At 36.1% G+C, this 22,496-nt stretch overlaps 1 protein-coding gene across 9 annotated transcripts in view; it reads right to left on the bottom strand.

Moving 5' to 3' along the window:
* The window catches only part of TUSC3 (tumor suppressor candidate 3), a 209,305-nt gene that overhangs the window by 30,221 nt on the left and 156,588 nt on the right, over positions 1 to 22,496 (bottom strand). For 7 of the 9 annotated variants that reach the window (XM_055416514.2, XM_055416507.2, XM_055416509.2 and 4 more), the window contains one exon: positions 2,518 to 2,581. The exons of the other annotated variants lie outside the window; for them this stretch is intronic. In XM_055416514.2, the coding sequence (XP_055272489.1) occupies positions 2,518 to 2,581 (64 nt within the window). The remainder of the gene's footprint in view (positions 1 to 2,517; positions 2,582 to 22,496) is intronic. 9 annotated transcript variants of the gene reach the window in all.

Below are 22,496 nucleotides of genomic sequence, written 5' to 3'. Positions count from 1 at the left end.
ACCTGGGGAGAACTCCTTTTCTACTGTATAAAAATCCGGCTAAAAACTCAATTCAACTTTTCCATGCGTCAAGTTGCCTCTTGATGCCTCATACTAATTAAAATTATTTTCCTATCAGCCTACCTTCTTGCAAACAGCAAATATATTTACAACAGGTGTTAAAACATAACTGAATGAAAAATTTTAAAAATATTTTACTTGGAAAAATATAGAGATTTATATATTAGCCTTAGTTCACATATTCCTTGTTAAAATATCATAACATTTTAAAATTATTTTTAAAAACAGCTTTCTCTCAAAAACTACTTAGGATTTTTTTTCCCTCCTAAATAGGGTACTGAAATAAAATACTACTAACAGGGAGAAAAATCTTATTTTTTACTAAATGTCATTCTATAACCTATGACATCAAATGACTCCATCTGTTTGTTCTTAGATTTCTTTAAATAAAATTTTGTATGTAGCAACTGCATCTAATGATCCGGCTTACTAAATTAGGAAGAGAAAACCAAAAGGCAGAAATATTCTCCAAAGATAAACAAGAAGTTACCACCTGGAATTTGCATTTTTCAACCCACTCCAGTATTCTTGCCTGGAGAATCCCGTGGACAGAGGAGCCTGGCAAGCTACAGTCCATAGGGTTGCAAGAGTTGGACATGACTCAGCGACTAAACCACCACATAAAAACATACATGCAAATTACAAAAAATATATATAAAATAAGTTTAAAAAATTAGTAGATTCTTCCAAGTAAAAGTAAAATCAGAAATTATTATATAATGGCTTCTTCTAAACTTTTATTGATGATTTTAATGAGCCCACCATTTTAAGACATTTTCTCTTTTCATAGATATAGGCAAATAAAAAGAACAGCACCAATAAAGCAACAAATAGTTACTAACAGCAGAAAGAAAATACATTTTACTGTTAAAAATCTGCATGGAAGACTTCATACTGTTTATAAAATTTCTTTGCGTCCTAAATCTCGGCTTGAGGTCAATGAGCCATGAAATGAAACCTTGGGGAATTTCTGCCATACAATGGAATGATGGTCTCAACACACCTTTTTATTCCTTTTGGTAGGTATTTCTGATTTAATAGCTGCTTTGAAAGAAGTATATTGCTAAAATGCTACATCATGGATTGAAAACAGAAAAGAAAAACTATACAAATAAGAACTAAAAAGTTTCCTGCAATACATATTTCCCCTTTTCTGCAGGTTTACTTTCTATGGTTTCAGTTACCCACAGTCCAAAAACATTAAATGGAAAATTGCAGAAATAATTTGTAAGTTTCAAAGTAAGATTCAAATACCATTCTAGCAGCATGATGAAATCTCACATCTTTCCGCCCTGTTCCATCTGGATGTGAACTGTCCCTCTGTCCAGAGTGTCCACACTGTTCACTACCTGTTCAGTACTCACTCAGCAGCCATCCTGTTACCAGATCACCTGTCGTGGGGTTGCAGGGCTGTGTTCAGGTGACGCTGTTTACTTCATAGCGGCCCCAAAGCACAAGAGTAGTGATGCTGACAGTTTGGATATTCTCTTACTATACCTAGTGTGTAAATTAACCTGTACCAAAGGTATGTATGTCTAGGAAAAAATACAGTTCTTTCTCCAAACTAAGGCAAGGCAATTAAATTTTGTGGGTTTTAGTTTTCCTAGCTATAAAATGAGGTTTTGCTCTAAGAGAGTTCTAAGAATCCTTAAAGGTTTAGATGGTTATATCAGATACTAGAAAGCCGGGTCTAGACTGCTTTATTTGAAGATGAACCTTGGTAACCAGAAGAGTAATCAAATTTTATAAATGACACTATAAGGTACACTTTAGATCCTGACAATGACTCAGTACATTCAACATTATAAACTTAACATACAAACGTTTCCACAGGACTCACAAAAATGTCAGTGTTCCCCCAAAGTACAGCTGTTAGCCCCAGAATTAACCTTACTTCATTCTAGTAATATGTAATTTGTTTTTTGAAAAATGAATCACACCTCTTTGCTATTCTGCTGTCTTCTTTACCCTTCTACCTCTAAACCATAAATTGTACTGTATTATCTGATTCATAACATTTAGTCTTCCATGTTCCAAAAAGATGTCTAATCATCCTAAATCTTCTTCTTCTCACTTACTATAACATTTAAGGGAACTAAGATTTTTTTAATCCTGCTTTTTTATATAATAAAACACTTTTTTTTTCCTTCCCCATTAAGATTCTAAAGGGGAAAACCATACAGACATAACAAAAAACTCTAGCCAGAGATAATCAAAAGCTATACTTAAAAATTCAATAGTCAGTAAAAAAGAAAATTATAACCTATTAATGATTTAGAGTTTTAAAAATTACATGGTAAGAGAAAATAGTTAGCATAGGAATTGGAAAATTAGTCACATGGTAAAGTTTAAAATTTAATGTCTCAAAAGTCTTGATTATTTGTTAGGAAAAAAATCAATTTGATAGCATGCAGCTCTGCTTTGTTCTTCTCAACCCATCAGTATTTTAAAGGATACTTAGTACCAGAATAATGTGTGACTCTGCCACGAATTGGACCTGGCTGCTCCCATGAATGTAGCTCTATAAAACAAGACAGAGAAGCAAAAATTACAATCTGGGGAAAAGCAGGGTTTTGGTAGCTTTTTCTTTGTATAATTCTATACCTTGAAGATTAACAATGAATGAAGCTATGAATTAAGCTCCTGTTTATGGTTTTGGAATGAAATAATTAGTTATTTTTGAATAAAATAACTATTAGTTAACTAGAAGTGACAGATGAAGTGCTGGTGGCTGATGTCACTGTCAACTGTAGAAAGCAACCTACTCTCAGAAGTAAACTTAGTATGATTTATTAAAAGGTTTACCACAAAAACATACACAAACTGTAACGATTCTTCCAGAGCCTCCGTAAAATGTACTTAATACAGTGTAAGGCACAGATTAGAGGAACTAAGGTTAATGACTCTACATCCTTTAAAGTAAATAAAAAATGACCAATCAAAAGTTAATATGACTCTTCTATACTATCAAAGTTTTTAAATTAAGGAGATAGCTTTATAAACACATTTAAACTGATTTTTTTCAAATCATAATTATTAAAATTGTTTCATCCTGTTGAGAAAGGTATAGTTTCAAATACCTGGTAAGAACTATATTAGTTGATACCGGTCAATTATAGAAATTTGACAAAAATCTCCATGCAGAATTATTTTGCTTCTCAAAATCTGATTCCCACAGTAGTTTGGCTTTAATGGAAAGAGTACTTAACTAGGAGTCAGGACATTATTCCTTCTTGTCCTTAACCCTGGGTATGTCACCCAATCTCTCAGACATTCATTATCCCCTCATCTGTAAAACTAGGAACTGGATTAACTGAGTCCTATGATCTTTTTGAAGCATGTATAGTTTTGTGAGTATTGTTATCAATTCTGTCTTGGTATTTTCATGTAGAGACTGTTCCTGGTACTTCAGTCTGAGCTCCCTTTGTTTCCATCTCTAATTTTTCAATCACTCATAGCGCAGCGGCCTCATTCAAAGGTGTATTTGGATATATTTTTAAAGAGCACCTTCAAGCAAACCAACTAAAAAATAGCCATGTGTGGTTTATTTACATTACAGCTTCTGAGGAATACTGTCACATATATTTCCTATTTTATTAAATATTGCTATATTGACAACTGTAGCAATACAAATACTATAAGCAATGTGTTTGGTATTACTTTAAGTCTGATTAGAAACTAAGACTCTCATATCACAGAAATGAAGGTTTTATTATTCTAATAACTATAGCAGCATAGATAATACCAAATACAATGATACCAAGTACTAATAACAACTGCTATTTATTAAGCACTCATTTTGTGTTTAACACAAGTTCTACATGCAATATCACATTTAATTCTAATAGTCGTAACAAAGGTATTCTTATTACAGCCACTTAATCAATAAGGTAACTGAGGCTAAACAGAGGTGAAATATTGCGTAGGTTTTCACATCTGCTGTGTGTAAAATCTGAGATTTGAAATTAGGTCTGTGTGATTTCAGATCCTGAGCTCATATTCACTATACTATCAACACTTAGTTATTTGCTGGACATTTGACAGGAGGCTTCATATAGATTATCCTATCATATCTTCTTAATAAATAGATATTATCATTCTATCTTCCAAACGAGGAAACTGAGATTTAGAGAAATGAACTAAATCAATATTCACAACTAGTAAGTGGTGAAATTTGGAGAACAACTTGGGTTTGACCTCCAAGGTCCATGCCTTTTCCATCATAAAATAACTTACAAAAAGACAGTAAGAAAACCTAGTGGAAAGTTTTATAAAAGTTTTTACTGGTTATCACAGTTAAATTTTGACCATTAAAGTAATGAAAAACCAACATTTATGTGACTGATTAAAATATCTGACTGTAACAACACAGAATAAGATGCCCAGATGTATGAGACAACTGCGAGGAGGTTTGCCTGGATTAGAACCACAGTGCAGATACTATGCACTGATTTAGGCAATGGGGATATCAAGTGTAACAAAACAGCAAACAAAATGAAACAAACAAAACCAAAAAAAATGCTTTCACAGGCTTACACATTCAAACTGTGAGAACACATCTTGTCTACCAAAGTGCGACAGAGACACTGCTGGCACATATAAAAGTCAGAAGAGCAAACGCAAGAATCAAAGAACAAGCAAGCCTTCTAGAGGTCTTAAGTACTGACCGTGGAGGGTATGTTTCATTTACAGGGTTACCTAAAGCAATGCTTAACACAATTAAAATCTAACTAAGCTCACCATTTTAAGCTAGTCTTTAATATATGTATTTAACTGATGCATGTACTTTGAAAACACTTTGGAAGGAGGAACACTGAGTAATCCCTTTACAGCTTGAGCAAGCATGACGTTCATTTATATTCTTTCCACCTGTGATTTTTACTAATTCTGACAAGGGAAATGTCAGTAACTCAAGGAAATTTATGGAGAAGGCAATGGCAAGCCACTCCAGTACTCTTGCCTAGAAAATCACATGGACAGAGGAGCCTGGTGGGCTGCAGTCCATGGGGTCGCTACTAGTCGGACACGACTGAGCGACTTCACTTTCACTTTTCACTTTCACACATTGGAGAAGGAAATGGCAACCCACTCCAGTGTTATTGCCTGGAGAATCCCAGGGACGGCGGAGCCTGGTCGGCTGCTGTCTATGGGGTCGCACAGAGTCGGACACGACTGAAGCAACTTAGCAGCAGCAGCAAGGAAATTTAATCCTAAATATTTATTTAACTTGGAAATGGCACCCCACTCCAGTACTCTTGCCTGGAAAACTCCATGGACAGAGGAGCCTGGTAGGCTACAGTCCATGGGGTCGCAAAGAGTCGGACAGGATTGAGCCACGCCACTTCAGTTCACTTCACTTACAAGTGCAATGGAGAAAATCTGAATGCTTTTTGATATAGGATATATATCTCTTTTTTTCCCATGGAGATCTATTTTGACAAACCATTAATATAAACATTTTTTCTTGTCCAGTCAATTGAACACTTACTTCATAGAGCATATGAACCAAAAAGAATGAGTCTTAAAAATTATCAGAAAATTAATTGTATCTTATTTGAAACTTGCATAGCATAATGATATAAATAATATATCTGAATAATATGCTTAATTTTAGTAACATACTTGACAATAAAAATTAGTACACTTAAATATAATAGTTCTCTTACACAATAGTATCAGAAAAGAAAATGGAAATTAAGCTAAATACAGTATATGTCAATGAGGAAAGAAACCTCATTCCATGTAGCTCTTTCCTTTTTATAATGTAGAATTTTTATTTTTATCAGAGTATAATTGCTTTACCATGTGTTAGTATCCACTGTAAAGTGTATCAGCTGTAGGTATACGGGCGTGCGTGTGTGCTCAGTAATGACCAACTCTTTGCAATCCCATGGGCCGGGCTCCTGTGTCTGTGGGATTTCCCAGGCAAGAATACTGGAGTGGGTTGCCATTTCCTGCTCCAGGAGATTAACAGTGTGTATGTGTCATCCCAATCTCCCGCTTCATCCGCCCCCTTTCTCCTCTTCATCTCAATACATTTGTTTTCTATGTCTCTATTTCTGCCTAGGAAATAAGATCGACTTCACCAGTTTTTTTTGGATTCCACATATATGCATTAATATATAGTATCTGTTCTTCTCTTTCTTACTTCACTGTGTATGACAGTCTTTAGGTCCATCCACATCATTCCTGACTTCTTGGGAAGATGGTATCAGTCATATTGCTTTGCTTTTTCAATATTATTTAAAACTGTGTTGGTAGTTGAGTGATCATTAAGGAGTCCTTTTATAAACATAATGTTCTGAAAATATTAATGACCAGTATAGACCAACATTGCTGTTAGGTTTCAATTAAAATGTCTGAGTCGGTATCTTTATCCTGGATCTGCCTCAAGTGTGACCTTGAAAATTGCTCTAAACTTCAAATTGTTCAACTGTATAATGAAAAAACAAAATGTGAGAAATGAATTATTAATAGGTAATGCATGTAAGCATTCTGAGCCAGCTTCTCTGGTGGCTCAAATGGTAAAGCGTCTGCCTGCAATGCAGGAGACTTGCAGGAGATGCAAGTTCGATCCCTGGGTTGGAAAGATCCCCTGGAGAAGGAAATGGCAACCCACTCCATACTCTTGCCTGGAAAATCCCACGGATGGAGGAGCGTGGTAGGCTACAGTCCATGGGGTTGCAAAGAGTCAGATGTGACTGAGCGACTTCACTAATGCATGTAAAATGCTTAGGACTAGGCATAAAATCTGGATTCTCCTGCCAGTGAATAATTTTCTTTTAAAACTTATTTAAGTTTCTAATAAACCAATATTAACTTTATAAGCCTTGGGGCAGAAGCAAGATAAAAAAAACCAAAGTGTTTGATTAACTTTTGTAAAATGTGTGCATATGTGCTAAGTTGCTTCAGTTGTGTCTAACTCTTTGTGATCCCATGGACTACAGCCCACCATGTTCCTCTGTCCATGGAATTCTCCAGGTAAGAACGATGTAGTGGGTTACCATGACCTTCTTCAGTGGATCTTCCCTACTCAGGGACAGAACCTGACTCTCATTTAAATGGACTTTGGAGCAAAACTAAAGATACTAACATAAGCAGAGTACAAAAAGTTGTTCACATAATATACAAAGGCAGGGAATCACTCTTGTGAAGACATTAATAATAGGATTCAAACTAGTTATTTTTCCCTGAAAAGTGTTAGTCGTTCAGTAATGCCCAACTCTTTGCAACCCCAAGCTCTGTCCATGGAATTCTCCAGGCAAAAATACTGGAGTGGGTAGCCATTCCCTTCTCCAGGGAAATGTCTCGAGGCAGAGATCGAACCCAGGTCTTCTGCTTTGCAGGCAGATTCTTTACCATCTGAGCCACCAGGGAAGCCCAAAGTGTTACTTTCCCCTACTCACTGATAAAATATATACTGGTCTCCATTTGCTTTGGTATAAGTTCCTTACAAGAAAAAAAAAAAAAGTGTGCTCACACCAATCCCAGAGAGATGTGAGTTTGAATTTTGATCACTGAAAAAATGTAACTTATTTTTAAAAGAAGCATTTATGACACCTGGTGGCTCCATGGTAAAGAATCTGCCTGCCAATCCAGGAGACGAGGACTTGATCCCTGCATTGCGAAGATCCTCTGGAGAAGGAAATGGCAACCCACTCCAGTATTCTTATCTGGGAAATCCCATGGACAGAGGAGCCTGGTGGGCTATAGGCCATGGGGTTGCAAAAGAGTTGGACATGACTGACTAAAAAACAACATTTTATGACACCAAGAAAATGGCAAATGAAAAGATTTGATATTGTCTCGTGTTATCCAAATGCCTCTTTCAGCTTAACATCAAACCCACAAAAGCACCTTTGGTCCCTTCTTTCATTTTAAAATACACGACTGTAGAATGAACTAAGAGCTTGTCAATAGCTAGAAAAACACTACTGTGATTATCCTTTACTATCACGTGGATTCTTTCTGTCCCATATTTTCATGCAGCTGGACTAATCAGTTCGAAAAGTAAACTTTATTTCTGTTCATTTTCTTTCCCTTCTTGTATATGTCAGAAAAAATTACCTGTATGAATCCTTTCAGCTTTTTTCTGTACCTTGTTTACTATCCTCCAGTACAAGGACAGCAGACACATGAAATTTAAGAAAATATTTAAGTGATAATCTCTCAACTGTCTAGCATATGATTCTCACTCTGCAACAGAAGTACTGTAACAGCAAAAAAAGAAAACATGATGATTTATTATCAACATGAAGACAGAATGTAAGAGAAAAATCTTATATTTCTTTTGGCAGGACTTCCAAGAAGTCAAACAAGTTTCCTCATTGCTCTTAAATAAACTTGTGTCTTCATTTAATCTTTGCTATTTAAGATCTGCCAGGAGAAGAGCAACTGCTTTCCTGATCAAAGCCTACATACAGTGAGGGATCCATTTTTCATATATGATAGTCAATCTTTTTTTTTTAAACCACGTAACTCTAAATAAAGAAGATGCAATTTTAAAATATACAAGTTTGTAGGAATGCAGTAATGACACCATAGTCCTGAGTCTGCTTTTTGTGCTCAGGCACCCAGAATACTAAAAGGAAGTAATCTTTATTATTTCTTTCTCAGTTTCTTTGTGAGAAGATGAACATCTAGGAAGAGATTTTTTTGAACTGTAAAGACAAAATATACTCTTTTATTTAGTGTTAAGTATAACAGAAGTATTCAGAGGCATTCTGTGATCTTCCTACTGTATGATACTATGATCTTTGGAACCAATTACTTGAGTCTTTAGTTAAAACAGTGTGAGAGCAGGCAGCAGGTGGGCAGGCTTCTGTTGGCAAATGGGAGTATCTGGATCACCACTGTTGGTGCAAAACAAGTGGAAATCCCAAGGTACTTAGTACTCTGACAGTCTAATAAGAGATTTCTCTATTTCTCGATAGTTACATATTCCTAGTCCTTTCTTTGAGGCGCTGTTCCATATTCCCAGTCCTTTCTTTGAGGTCTTCTTATACATCAAACTAGATAAACTTCTCTGAGGTAGCACTGGTACTTACAAGGCTGTGACACCAAACAGCAGGCGTGCTATAGATCAGACAACAGCTTGGCCAAGTCCTTCTAGACTTGCTTGAAGTGAGAGATATTAACAGGGATTACCTACATCCAGATGGCACAGAATGCCACTGTGTTGGATTTCCCCAGGCTAGGTGGGTATGACTGGTCTTATTCAAACTCTTCTCTACAAAAAGCGTTGGCCCCGCTAGTATGGTGGAGACACACCTCTCCTTATGAGCTTCCCCGGAATTCACAGTGGCAGTAAGATGGTAGTTCAGGTACTGTAAATGGCGGGGGGGGGGGGGGAGGGTACGGAGAGAACAAGGAGCAACAAAGAACAACCAAACAAAAAAGCTCCAATCAATTCGAAGGAAATTCTAAGCAGACTATGCTGAAATAGTTCATCATAACCGCTCCTCCCTGGAATGTCAGGCAATGAGAAGCCAAAGTGCAGGCAGGCCTGAAAAATTCTGAGGAGACTATAAAAGTACCCTAAAGCCCCGACACTAGTGAGACAGCTACTGGGGATAAACTGTGCTTGTAGAAGCACCTTCTAGTTTTTGAACAAAACCAATATTATGACTGATGAGAGAGCTTCTCATATTCACTGTGCTCTCAGAATGTTGAGAGGTTAAATATATGACAACATAGTATGACTGTTTCTTTCAAGTGTATAGCAGAGGTTGACTTAAAAGGTCCTATGACTCAGCTTCTAAGTGCATTTTAATAATTAATATTTTCTTGACAGCTCATTTCTAGATTTATAAATTCTTCTATTCATCAATGAAAGAAAACCTGGAATGCTTAGTAGAATTACTCTGATGGAATTTTTTTTGGTAAAATAGTAAGTTCGAAATGAAAAGTTACTTGTTAGATTCTTCATTTTAAAATCCAGCTGAATAGCTTTTGATATGAGATACACTGAATATGTAAATTTACAATGCAAATATTTTGGGAGCTCTGTCATATTACATATACATGAAAAGTATAATAGAGTAAAAATATGTATGGGCTTTTTTCCTTTTTATCTTTCAGAAAAAAATCACCATCAAGGAATATTACTATTCTCATGTTGTTATAAAGTATAAGAACAACAACAAAATACAACTAATGTAACATGAAGCAAAAAAAGTCCCATTATTCTACGTTAAAAAGTTAAACCACTCATTTCATATCACTAAATATTTTGTATCTGTGACTGGCATAAGAAATGCACTAGGAAGATAATTTTTCTGCCTTACTCTAACTTTGCAAATAAATTGAATGATTTCCCCCAGGAAAGCCATTTAACCTCTCTAATTCATTTTCCCAGTACAGATCATTTTTTGTTGTTGCTGTTACTTATGGGCCTATTAGGTGATAAAAAAAGATGTTGTTATCAAGAGAAGTCTATAAAATGGATTTAAACAAAAAATAAGCAAAATTTTTCATATTTTTCTTCTTTTTTGGATTATCTGTGAAAATGGATATTCACATCTTCCCTCTCAGTGCTCACATGATAAGTCTTTGATAATCCTCTATATGAACGCATACTCATGTGGATGAAAGCACCCTGAGATGCTAGGCAATTATTCCTTAATGATGAGTCTTGTAGTGTGTCTGTTAGATAATTCCCTGATCACTGTTTGTACTTGGTATTTTCCCCTGTCACTTCCTCACTGATTACGACCTGAGTGAAATGTAGCTTAGTCCGGATCCCGTTGTATCAAGTGAACTACCTGCTGTGATGGGTTTTCTAGTCCAGTTTCTTCGGATGCCTTTAGTTCATATCCTTGAAACTTCTCGCAAATTGTCTTAGAGTGATACTCTCTCTCAAGTTCACCTAATGCCAACTGCTTTAAAAGTCCAGTGTCATCCGTTTTCTCTGGATGTCCAGGATCACTGCATTCTGATGAATAAGTCTGGAAAATCACTTCCTCTAAATCTTGACATTAGAGACTTTATCTTGACATTTGATGTGAAATATAGCACAATGGGATGATAAATGAAACCTGTCTCAGAAATGAAAATGACGCTGATAAGGACTCAGATATTAGACCCATATAACACTGCTGACAGTTCTCTGGATCTGCAGGCCTTGAGAATGGATTTAACTCATGATGGATGGGCCTGATTGAGCCTGCTACTCTGCCAAATGAGACATCAAATTCTTGGGTGTGATTTTCTATTTCTTTAAGCTTACTACTTTGAAAGCTTCAAATCAGTAGCATTTACCTTTACACTTAATCAGTATACTAACAATGTGAATCCAGGTATATAACTAGTTATTTTGTATCTAGAGGCTAATATACAGCTTCTGGTTCTTCCATAAAGACTGCACGGAACCAAACACAGCAAATGTTTTCAACAGAAGCACCACACTGACAGCTAACAGAAGCACCACACTGACATCTGGAGACTCTGGTTATAGACCAGGCTGCTGTGTGGGGTGGGGTGTGTTAACCAACCTGTGGGTCAGTTTCTGCATCAGCAGATCAAGGACGTTATAATAATTTACAGCATTCAGAAAAGTATGACATGAAGTGAGCCTTCCTTAAGTGTTGGCTACTGTTATTTCTATTTATTCAACTGATATTTATTGAATGTCTAATACGTGATAGGCACATTTCTAGGCACTTGAGATAAGAGTGAACAGAACAAAAATCCCTGGCCTCGTGGGGTTTATTGGAGAAGGAAATGGTAACCCACTCCAGTACTTTAGCCTGGAGAATCCCATGGACAGAGGAGCCTGGAGGGCTACAGTCCATGGGGTTGCAAAGAGTCGGACATGACTGAGTGACTAACACACACACACATGGGGTTTATAGCCTAGTGTTTGTGTACATGTGCATGTGTGTTTGGGGCAGGGAACCAGAGGAGGAGAAAAGCCCAATGAATATAAACAGAAATAAAATATATGTATATATAAATAACATAAAATACTAATATATGGAACGTTAAATTGACACTACATCAATTTAAAACAAAATCTACATACTCGTTTATATATCTGGGCTATTAAAGAGGTCACTATAAATGGTAACGTACTTTAATTAGTAAGGGCTCTATAACTGAAATATCAAAAGGTAAGTTACATCACTTGTCCCTGACGTTCCTTTCTCTTCTCACATTTTCTCCTTTAGATGATTCGTACTCTTCAATTCAACAGCTCTTAGCCAGGTCTACAGTGTTACATCTTATGGAGCAACTACTAATTGGATATATCTACTTGAATATCCCACTTGAATGTCCTAACACTCTAAAACCAAATTTTTTTCAAACATGTCATTATTCTCTGCACAAAATTATTTACCTTGGCCAGACTTCTGTGCTTCTGTCAATAATGCAACCATTCTTCTAATGATCCAAGTTTCAACTTTACCATTTCTGCCTACATCAATCATAATGCCAGTGAACACTTTCTATCCTATATTTGCCTTTTTTCTATTACTTTGACACAACTGACTGTGTATGGATGTTTAGCATATCATGCTTGGATTATGGGCACTCTAATCTTTAGTCTCCAATCTCTCATTTCTAGCTAAATCTTTCAAAATCTCCACTTTCATCAGTCTACTGCTCACAAACCTTTGAAAATTTAAAACTGCTTAGAGGCCACAGCTCTTGGCAGTAAAGTCAAACACTTTTGAATCAATCAATTAATCAATCAAGCCAACTATCTAGTCAGTACTTAACAGTGAGAGATGCTATATTCCATAAAATGAGAAAACAAGTACATGTGAAAAACATGGTGTTTGGCTGAAAAAGAAACATGGGAACATGCACACAAAGATCTCTAAACATACAGACAAAATAAGGGCAGTGTGCTTAACATTCTAGAAATAGGAGACCAACATTTGAGTCTGTGCTTGAGTTGCCTCTTTGTAAATGGGGATAATAATTTTATCTTTCTTACTGAAAACTGCTACTGGAGTGAACAGATCAGAAGTTAATTAGCTACTAAATTACACGGTAGTTAGTAAGGAATCTATAATTTAGCTATGTGTTCAGTGAGTTCTAGAGAAATATAAAAGATGAAATTACTGTAGGGTGAAATGGAAGGAAAAGGCTCCAAAGATGATTAACTATAAACAGGGTATTTCAATAGAGATTATGTTGAGATACATTAGGAATACTCAGAGGGAACTTTAAACAGGTGGATAGTGACAAGAAATTAACAGAGGATGGGAACGTGTTTGAAGGTAGACATGATTGGGATGCCACAGTGAGTACAGTTTTTCTAACACTATTTCCATTAAAAATTATATCTCAAAAAAATTATGGTCCCCAAACATCCTATCCTCATTTTCACCTCTGTATGGGTTTCCGTCTAGTCAAGGCTATGGTTTTTCCCGTGGTCATGTATGGATGTGAGAGTTGGGCTGTGAAGAAAGCTGATCGCCGAAGAATTGATGCTTTTGAACTGTGGTGTTGGAGAAGACTCTTGAGAGTCCCTTGTACCACAAGGAGATCCAACCAGTCCATTCTAAGGGAGATCGATCCTGGGTGTTCATTGGAAGGACTGATGCTAAAGCTGAAACTGCAATACTTTGGCCACCTCATGCGACGAGTTGACTCACTGGAAAAAGCCTCTGATGCTGGGAAGGGTTGGGGGCGGGAGGAGAAGGGGATGACCGAGAATTAGATGGCTGGATGGCATCACCGACTCTGTGGACATGAGTTTGAGTGAACTCCGGGAGTTGGTGATGGACAAGGAGGCCTGGCGTGCTGTGATTCATGGTGTCGCGGAGAGTCGGACACGACTGAGCAACTGAACTGAACTGAACTGATGGGTTTTCTTAAGGCTTTTCCATTTTTTTTCTTTCTGATCCATATCAAGGAGCAATCTTTATTCTTACTGGGTAACCAAAATTTAGCATGATTTAATGCCAACTCTAATTCTACCTCTTTTAATAAAACTTTGCTAGATAACTGCCTCAGGGTAATGAATAGTCAATGCCCTTAAACTATTATAATATTATAATACTATTTATAACATTTCATCTGTATCTTAGTCACATATGGATCTATAATGTTAGGATTCTAGACTTAAAACTCACATGACTAACACTGTCCTCAGAAAAAAGGATATATTACTTGTAGAATACAGAATATTTCAATTTTTTAAAAAAGAGAACAGACTTCAAATACTTGCTTCAACATATTTTAAAATAATTAAATACAAAATATATTTAAACCCTAAAGTAAAATGTGAAATGATTGTAAAACTCTGTATAGTTAGTGTAATTTAGGAATTTTTTAAAAATCTAGAGCATTTATTAATAACTATTTTTAACATCTTAGATGAAGCTAACAAATGAAGTTAAATTCCTCAAAACAGCATAAAGAACAGTTAAGCTCAGGAAATATTATATATATATATATCTTAGAGAAAAAGTGATGTTTTAAACTATGTAGAGTGAATATTATTTAAAATTAATAAAATCACAGTGTACTCTTTTCAAATTTAGACTCAGTTCATTATTTTTTTTAGTAAGAAACTTTGCCAATAAAAATTTTAACAAGTAAACATTGATATTTGGTGGTTATTAGTATGTACTATAAGCACATAATTTAAAAAATCATATTTCTCCAGAGATTTCAAAAGTGTATTCCCAATCTAGGGATCGAACCAAGGTCTCCTGCATTGCAGGTAGATTCTTTACCAGCTGAGCTACAAGGGAAGCCCAAGAATACTGGAGTGGGTAGCCTATCCCTTCTCAAGCAGATCTTCCCAACCCAGGAATCAAACCACAACCACGGTCTCCTGCATTGCAGGCAGATTCTTTACCAACCGAGCTATCAGGGAAGCCCTCCATCGTTAGTAATGTATTACAAATGTTCTTGTGCAAGGGAGTATTTATATGTACTTAACTTTTTACACATAAATTGTTTTTTTATATAATTCCATTTTAAAAACATGCATTTTTTCTTTATAGATTTTAAAAATCTTACCTGAGAGATTGCAAATATCAAAATGTGAACTTAACCTCACATATTGAGAGTTTGTGACACTGCAAGTATACACGATTGATTTAAAGTCTAAAAGCTTCTTTTAACTGTGCTTTTTCTCTTTTTTAAAAACTGGTTAATTCATAATAAATTACTCAGATTTGTTCTTAATCAAAATACACAATAGGGGGGAACCAGGCACTCACAGATTTTATACTGGGATAGTTAGGCCCAGTCAAAACTCAATCTATAGATTTAAGACTTTTGCAGTTTTCTGTATGCAAATTATATGTCCGTTCTGAAGAGGTATATTTTCAAAGAAATACTGTCTGGAAAAAATAATCAGAAACAAGAGTCGAGTCTTTCCATCGTATCTATAATAAAATCCTTCCATGAGTTTTTCATTATAATCAGGAAGAAAGCACTTTTTTTTCTAAAAGCCAATGCTACTGGGAGAAATTTGAAATGACATTTTACTGAGTCTATATTTTTCCATCAGAGTATCTTTTACATTATTTTTAAAATTTTAAGTTTATCAGAGTATCGTTGATCTACAATGTTAGTTTCAGGTGTATAGCAAAGTGATTCAATTATACACACACATATATGTACACACACACATCCTTTTTAAAAATTCTTTTCTCATATAGGTTATCGCAGAATAATGAGTAGAGTTCCCTGTGCTATATAGTCGGCCCTTGTTGAGTATCTATTTTATATATAATAGTGTGTATATGTTCATCCCAAGCTCCTGATTTATCCCCACTCGGCCAAGTTTCCCCTTTGGTAACTGTAAGTTTGTTGTCTATGTCTGTGAGTCTGTTTCATAAACATGTTCATTTGTCATTTTTTAAAATTAGATTTCACATGAGTGGTATCACATGCTATTCGTCTTTCTCTGACTTACTCTACTTACTATGATAACCTTTAACACCATCCATCTCTAGGTCCATTCATGTTACTGTAAATGGCATAATTTCATTATTTTTTTATGGCTGAGTAATATTCAACTGTATTTATATACCACATCTTCTTTATACACTCTCTGTTGATGGACATTTCAGTTGGTCCCATGTCTTGGCTATTGTAAACAGTGCTGCAGTGAACACTGGGGTGTATGTATATTTTCACATTATGGTTTTCTTCTGGATATATGCCCAGGAGTGGGATTGCTGGATCATATGGTAGTTGTCCATCTGGTATTTAACAACATGGAAATCCCTGGTGAACTAGTGTGATTTTCAGATGAGTGATGGGTACAGAAGCCAGATGGAAGGACCCTGGGAGTGACCAGAAATGAACTGAGATCGTGGGCACAGACAACCCTCACATAGTCGATTAGGTCATTTTATGACTGCGAAGACCAGGAGAGGTGTGCTACTGAAAACTTTAGCAACAAACCGTGTGGAATACATTAAACTTTATTTATGATTTTCCAAAATATCTTACAAGTGGAAACCAAGCAGATAGTAGACCTTTAACAGGAAAAGGAATTGACAAGGAGCGTATGGTTGAAAAAGAGGATGGAGATTCTGAAGAAAGGTTGATCTTAGTGTTCTTGGGGACCAGTTAAGTCCCTTGGAAGCAGGTGAAAGAACAGAAAATATGAAAGATCAAAGAAAATGGACAAACATGGAACAGCAGAATAAACAGGAATAAAAGAATAGAAGAAATTGAATTCAGTGATATTAATTACAAGTTTGAAAGCTTGGATTTGGAACTCTTACAAATTTCAGTGAGGTTTCAGGTAGTTCTCAAGTGAACAGTTTAAGTGAAATGAACAAGTAGGTTATAGAATTTAAAGAGAAAAAAATGAAAACATGAAGCCAATGTGCTAAGCAAATAGACAGCATGGGCATTCTGAAGAAACTAGTTTAAAATATATAAATATATATATCATGCTTGAAGACAGAGTGAATTAGATAACCTTTAAAAGTCTTTTATCCCTCTAATCTTATTTTTCAAGGAAGTTACTACATGATTGTCTTCGATATAGTAAAAAATAGGTCTTTTCCAAAAAGACTACAAATGACACAAAGAATATTCAGTCCTAGCAGCATCATTTATATAAGCATTACAAATCAACTTAATGGGATTTTTTTCCTCTTGAAAATATTTTTTAAATGGCTGCACAATTCTAATTTATCCTACTTAATTGGAATTAATATATCATATTGTGGATACTGCAATGTTTTCTTTAACAAATCACAGCAATATATATTCGTACTTTCTTATTTATGATTACTTTTCGTTCCTAAAAATATAGTAACAACCTGACTGTATCAAACTGGGGAGAGAAGGAAGGTATAATTTTAAAAACAAATTCTCAAATAGAAAAATGAATTGTCAAGTAAAAATTTGAAAGTGGAAAACTTGTTCAGTAAAAGATAAAATATACTGGCAATTAGAATCATCTTTATGGATACAACAATCAAGGTAATATTGTGCACCTAAAAATATTTTCTTGAGCAAACTAAACAAAACTCAGTCAAAACTGTTTCCAGCTTTAATTTGCTTAGTAAACCAGGCCTGCACAGTGCAATATACGTATCTAATGTTAAACTATCACGAACTCTAAAACTGAGTCCTTTTTTAGTTGAAGGAGAGGTGATTTACAATATTGTGTTAGTTTCAAGTGGACATCATACTGATTGAGGGTTTTTGCAGATTATATTCCATTACAGGTTACTACGAGATATTAGGTAAAATTCCTTGCCCTATACAGTAAATACTTGTTGCTTATCTATTTTATGTAGTTTAAATAAATGAACCCCATATATATTGAGTCCTTAATTAATGCTTAGAGCAATTAAAATATATATATATACCTTTCTTTTTCTTTAAAATATGTGTGCTTAGTCGCTCAGTTGCATCCAACTCTTTGCAACCCCACGGAGCCACCAGGCTCCTCTGTCCATGGGGATTCTCCAGGCAAGAAATGCTGGGAGGGGATCTTCCCAATACAGGAATTGAACCTGGGTCTCCTGAATTGCAAGCAGATTCTTTACTGTCAGAGCAACCAGGGAAGTCTAAGAATACTGGAGTAGGTAACCTATCCCTTCTCCAGGGGAACTTCCCAACCCAGGACTCAAACCAGGGTCTCCTGCATTGCTGGTGAATTCTTTACCAGCTTGGCTACCAAAAGATAAGCTTTTGGTTTAGAAACAATCGATAGCACATATGCTTTGCAATTTTTATTCTTTCAATCTTCCAAGTAATGTCTGAGGGGGGAAAATAAGCAGAATCTTCTATGCCTAGTAGACTAATTGCTGGAACTGTACAACAGAAGGGGGAGACCCCAAAATGTGATTTTAGGGCATAAGGAGTTCAACACTGGGTAGAAACTTTTTCAGAAGAAAAATGTTATGAATTTTTATTATGAAGGAGAAAGCTGGTATGGAGGGAAGATGACAAGAAAACTAAGTGAGGAAAAAGAAAAGGGGGATGTAGTCTGGGGAGTAATGCTTATTACACTGCAGTACCAGGAACAGGCCTGCACTGAGGCAGAAGTCCTTAAACTTCCCCTATACAAAACACAGGAAACCCCTGAGGGGTAGATTAACTAGTGAATAAGGGGAGTGTGGCGTGGCTGCTGGAATGCAGGCTACCTTCTGTTTCTTGATCTGGTGCTGGTTATACAGGAGAGTTCTCTCCATTAAAATGAACTAAGCCTATTCTCTTTCTCTATGTCTGTTTCGGAGGAGAGGGTGAGATGTAAGGAAAGAGTAACATGGAAACTTACATTACCATATGTAGAATAGATAGTCAACGGGAATTTGCTGTATGGCTCAGGACATTCAAACAGGGGCTCTGTATCAACCTAGGAGGGTGGGATGGGGAGGGAGATGGGAGGGAGGTTCAAGAGGGAGGGGATATATGTATGCCTATGGCTGATTCATGATAAGGTTGGACAGGAAACAGCAAAATTCTGTAAAGCAATTATCCTTCAATTAAAAAATAATTAAAATTTAAAAAATGAACTAAGCCACACATGATTTATGCACTTTCTTAAATTTATGTACTGTTTCTATTAAAAAATCTCATCAGATGTGTAAGTAAATAAACTGGGGATTGTGTTACTAAGGTACATTTCTGAATACTAGTTTCTGGAATCTGCATTTTAACAAGTACCCTGGGGGTGTACACAGCCATTCTAGGACATAAATGGAAAAACAATAGTTGAGAGGATCAAAAGTAATTTTTCCATCCTCTCAGCAAATGCTTTCTCCTACCACAGGCATTTCTGAATATTCAACAAATGTGCTGATTTGAAACCCTTCTACTCCAGTCATTTAGAAAGCAGATGGATTACTGACTATAGATTCGGGATCAGAGATCATTTCCATCCTTACTTTTTACTTACCTAGGCTTAGGATGTACCAGGCCCTTAACTGGATACCATAAAAATGAGAAAATCATAGTTTCTGCCTTCAAAAAGTTTATAATCTACTTTAAATAATTCCATAGTACCTAAAATACAAAGCAAGCGAAAAATTAAGTGGTATAAGTGGCAGCAAACAAAGCACTATAAAAGAGGAAGGATGCGGAAGCAAACAAGGCCTCTTGGAAGACAGCATCAAAGCCACATAAACCTTAAGTGTAATTTCAACAGATGAGTGAAGAAAGAGGAGGCACTCCTGAGAGTGTAGGTGGGAGCACTATGCTGAGGACAGCACAGGCTGTAGACGGCGCTGCTGGGAAGAAAGCAGTCAGAGATGAGGCCAGAAATGCAGGCTGTCACTACCTGCAGAAGGAGTCTTGGAGAAAACGCAGAAATAAGTAAGCCTAATTTTAATTTTACAGGAATAAGGAAGTCACAGAGGACGTTTGAACAGAAAGGAGACACGATTGTAAGTCACTTCAGGAAGGTGAATCCGGAAGCCACAAATTTAATGAACCGTGACAAGATGAAGGTAAGTCACCATGCTACATATCACCGTGACGGAGAATCAGAGCTACACAGATCTGGGTTCTGTTGCTACTCTGCTTGATCGAGCTGCTTAACCTGAGTCACAGCTACCACCTGTAATTAGGGGATGGGAGAGAAATGACTCCATAAAAGGGCACTGCAGACATTGAAGGAGGCCAACACGTCAATCTCCTAGCATCTCAGAGGCAGGTGGCCATTGTGATCATCATTGGCATCCACTGTTTCACATGGCTCAGGTTTTTCCTATGCTGAATATGGTATATTTAGATGGTTCACCGAGTTTGCTGATGCTGCTAAGTCACTTCAGTCGTGTCCGACTCTGTGAGACCCCATAGACGGCAGCCCACCAGGCTCCCCTGTCCCTGGGATTCTCCAGGCAAGAACACTGGAGTGGGCTGCCATTTCCTTCTCCAATGTGTGAAAGTGAAAAGTGAAAGTGAAGTCGCTCAGTCATGTCCAACTCATAGTGATCCCATATACTGCAGCCTACCAGGCTCCTCCATCCATGGGATTTTCTAGGCAAGAGTACTGGAGTGGCTTGCCATTGCCTTCTCCGTCACTGAGTTTGCCTGAAGCTGAATCCTGATGAAGAAAACAAAACCTAAGACTTCAGGGAAAAAGTGAAGAAGGTGTAAGATACATGTAAGAAGTGCGGTTTGCTAAAGAAGAGCGAAGACATATGTGAAATAGTCAAAAATACACAAAATGTAACTTTTCTAGTAGTGTGTTCTCATTGCGTTATACTTGGATTTGGGTAAAAGCTTCAAGGTTGGCTTTGATATCTCTAATAACAGAACTGTGTGTTGCTGTCAAGAAATACAACTAAAAGAAAACTTTTTTTCAGTGGTAAATAAATCTGCCTACCTGACCTCCCAAGATAGATTATGCTGTTTTTACATATCCTCAAGTTTTATGTATAGTGTTTCCAAATGTAACACGGTCGTATTTGGCTGCTCTCTCTTTTCTAGTCAGGCTATCTTTCCTATAAAACACATCATTTTCGTTTTTGACTTCTCAGTGTATGTATGGTCACTTAGCATCTGGAGTGCTTTCTATTTTCTTTTGAACCAACTGAAATATGACTTATCAAATATTAAATTCAGTACCACTTCCAAAATGACACTAACAGAAGAGGATGTATAATTCATATGAGTCAATGATCAGGATTAGCATTCTTCTAGTTATCACTGTTTAATGTTGCTCTGGATGGCTGAATCAATTTTGTGACTTCACCTGCAGCTTAATTTCCCAAATTGAAAAGCTCAAAATAATGGAATAAAGAATAAAATAAAGTTGACAGTTTAATACATGCTTCTCTGGAAGTACTTTAGTTTTGTGAAGTGTTGAAATTGTTGTACAGTGGAAGGGTGTTAAGAAGATGTTCATGACCAGATCTCTGCACAATCAAGAGTTCAATGTGATGTATGTGTCATCCATACAGAGGGAGTAATTATGATTTTATGTTCCTGTTATGAAATATTTACCATTGTCTTAACAGGTTTATATTACAAACCACATTTTAATATAAGCAATGTAAACCGTGTACACCACAATAACATTGATAATAGTGTTATCTTTTCTCCACTCCTGCAAACATAATTTCAGATTGGAACCTTCTTCTACTGACATTTCAAATGCTTTTTAAGTATTCTCATCATGACTCTGTATCTGTTTGACTGGTAAGTACAACATAATGAATAAAGTTTGAAGAAAACCATCTTAATAAGCTTACTTAAGAACCAGTATTTTTGTACCTGGTTAAATATCTTTGCTATATTTATATCTAATGGGTCTTTGTTCCATTTCCTGGGGAAATTGCACCTCAAAATAGAATGCTGTTCATAGGAAATAACATTTTCTTCTTTTCCTTTCCTTCTTTAACTGACCTTTTGATTAAAAAAAAAATACATAGAACTAGGTTTAAGATGAAAATAAGAGGCAGATATAAAATAATACATCGAGATATCATAAATATGTGGTATATGGTACGGTACCTTTTTAATTTTTTGAGAGTATAATTGATTAGGAATGATGTGTTAGCTTCCGTTGTATACAGCAAGTTTTACATATACCTGTATCTATTCTTTAACAAATTCTTTTCCCATTTAGGTTATTACAGAATTTTAAGCAAAGTTTCCTGTGCTACACAGTATTTCTTGTTGGTTATCTATTTCAAACAGAGAAAAATGTATACATCAATCCCAAACTCCTAATCTATCCCTCCCCGTCACCTCTCACCTTTGATAACCGTTTTTTCTGATGTCTGCTTCTATCTGATAAATAGACACATCTGTGTCATTTTTTAGATTCTGCACGTAAGTGCTATCACGTCTTTCTCTGACTTATTTCACTCAGTATAATAATCTCCCAACCTACTATGGCACTGCAAATGGCACTGTTTCATTGTTTTTAATGTCTGAGGAATGTTCCAGTGTGTGTGTGTGTGTGTACACATCACCTATTCTTTATCCATTCATCTGCCAATGGACATTTACATTGCTTCCACGTCTCGGCTACTGTAAACAGCACT

The sequence above is a fragment of the Moschus berezovskii genome, chromosome 26 (genome assembly GCF_049115385.1).
Source record: "Moschus berezovskii isolate FMDL1 chromosome 26, NW_MosBer_1.0, whole genome shotgun sequence".
NCBI classification, from domain to species: domain Eukaryota; kingdom Metazoa; phylum Chordata; class Mammalia; order Artiodactyla; family Moschidae; genus Moschus; species Moschus berezovskii.
The sequence above is the reverse complement of the archived record's forward strand: the minus strand, read 5'-3'. Positions and strand labels throughout refer to the sequence as shown.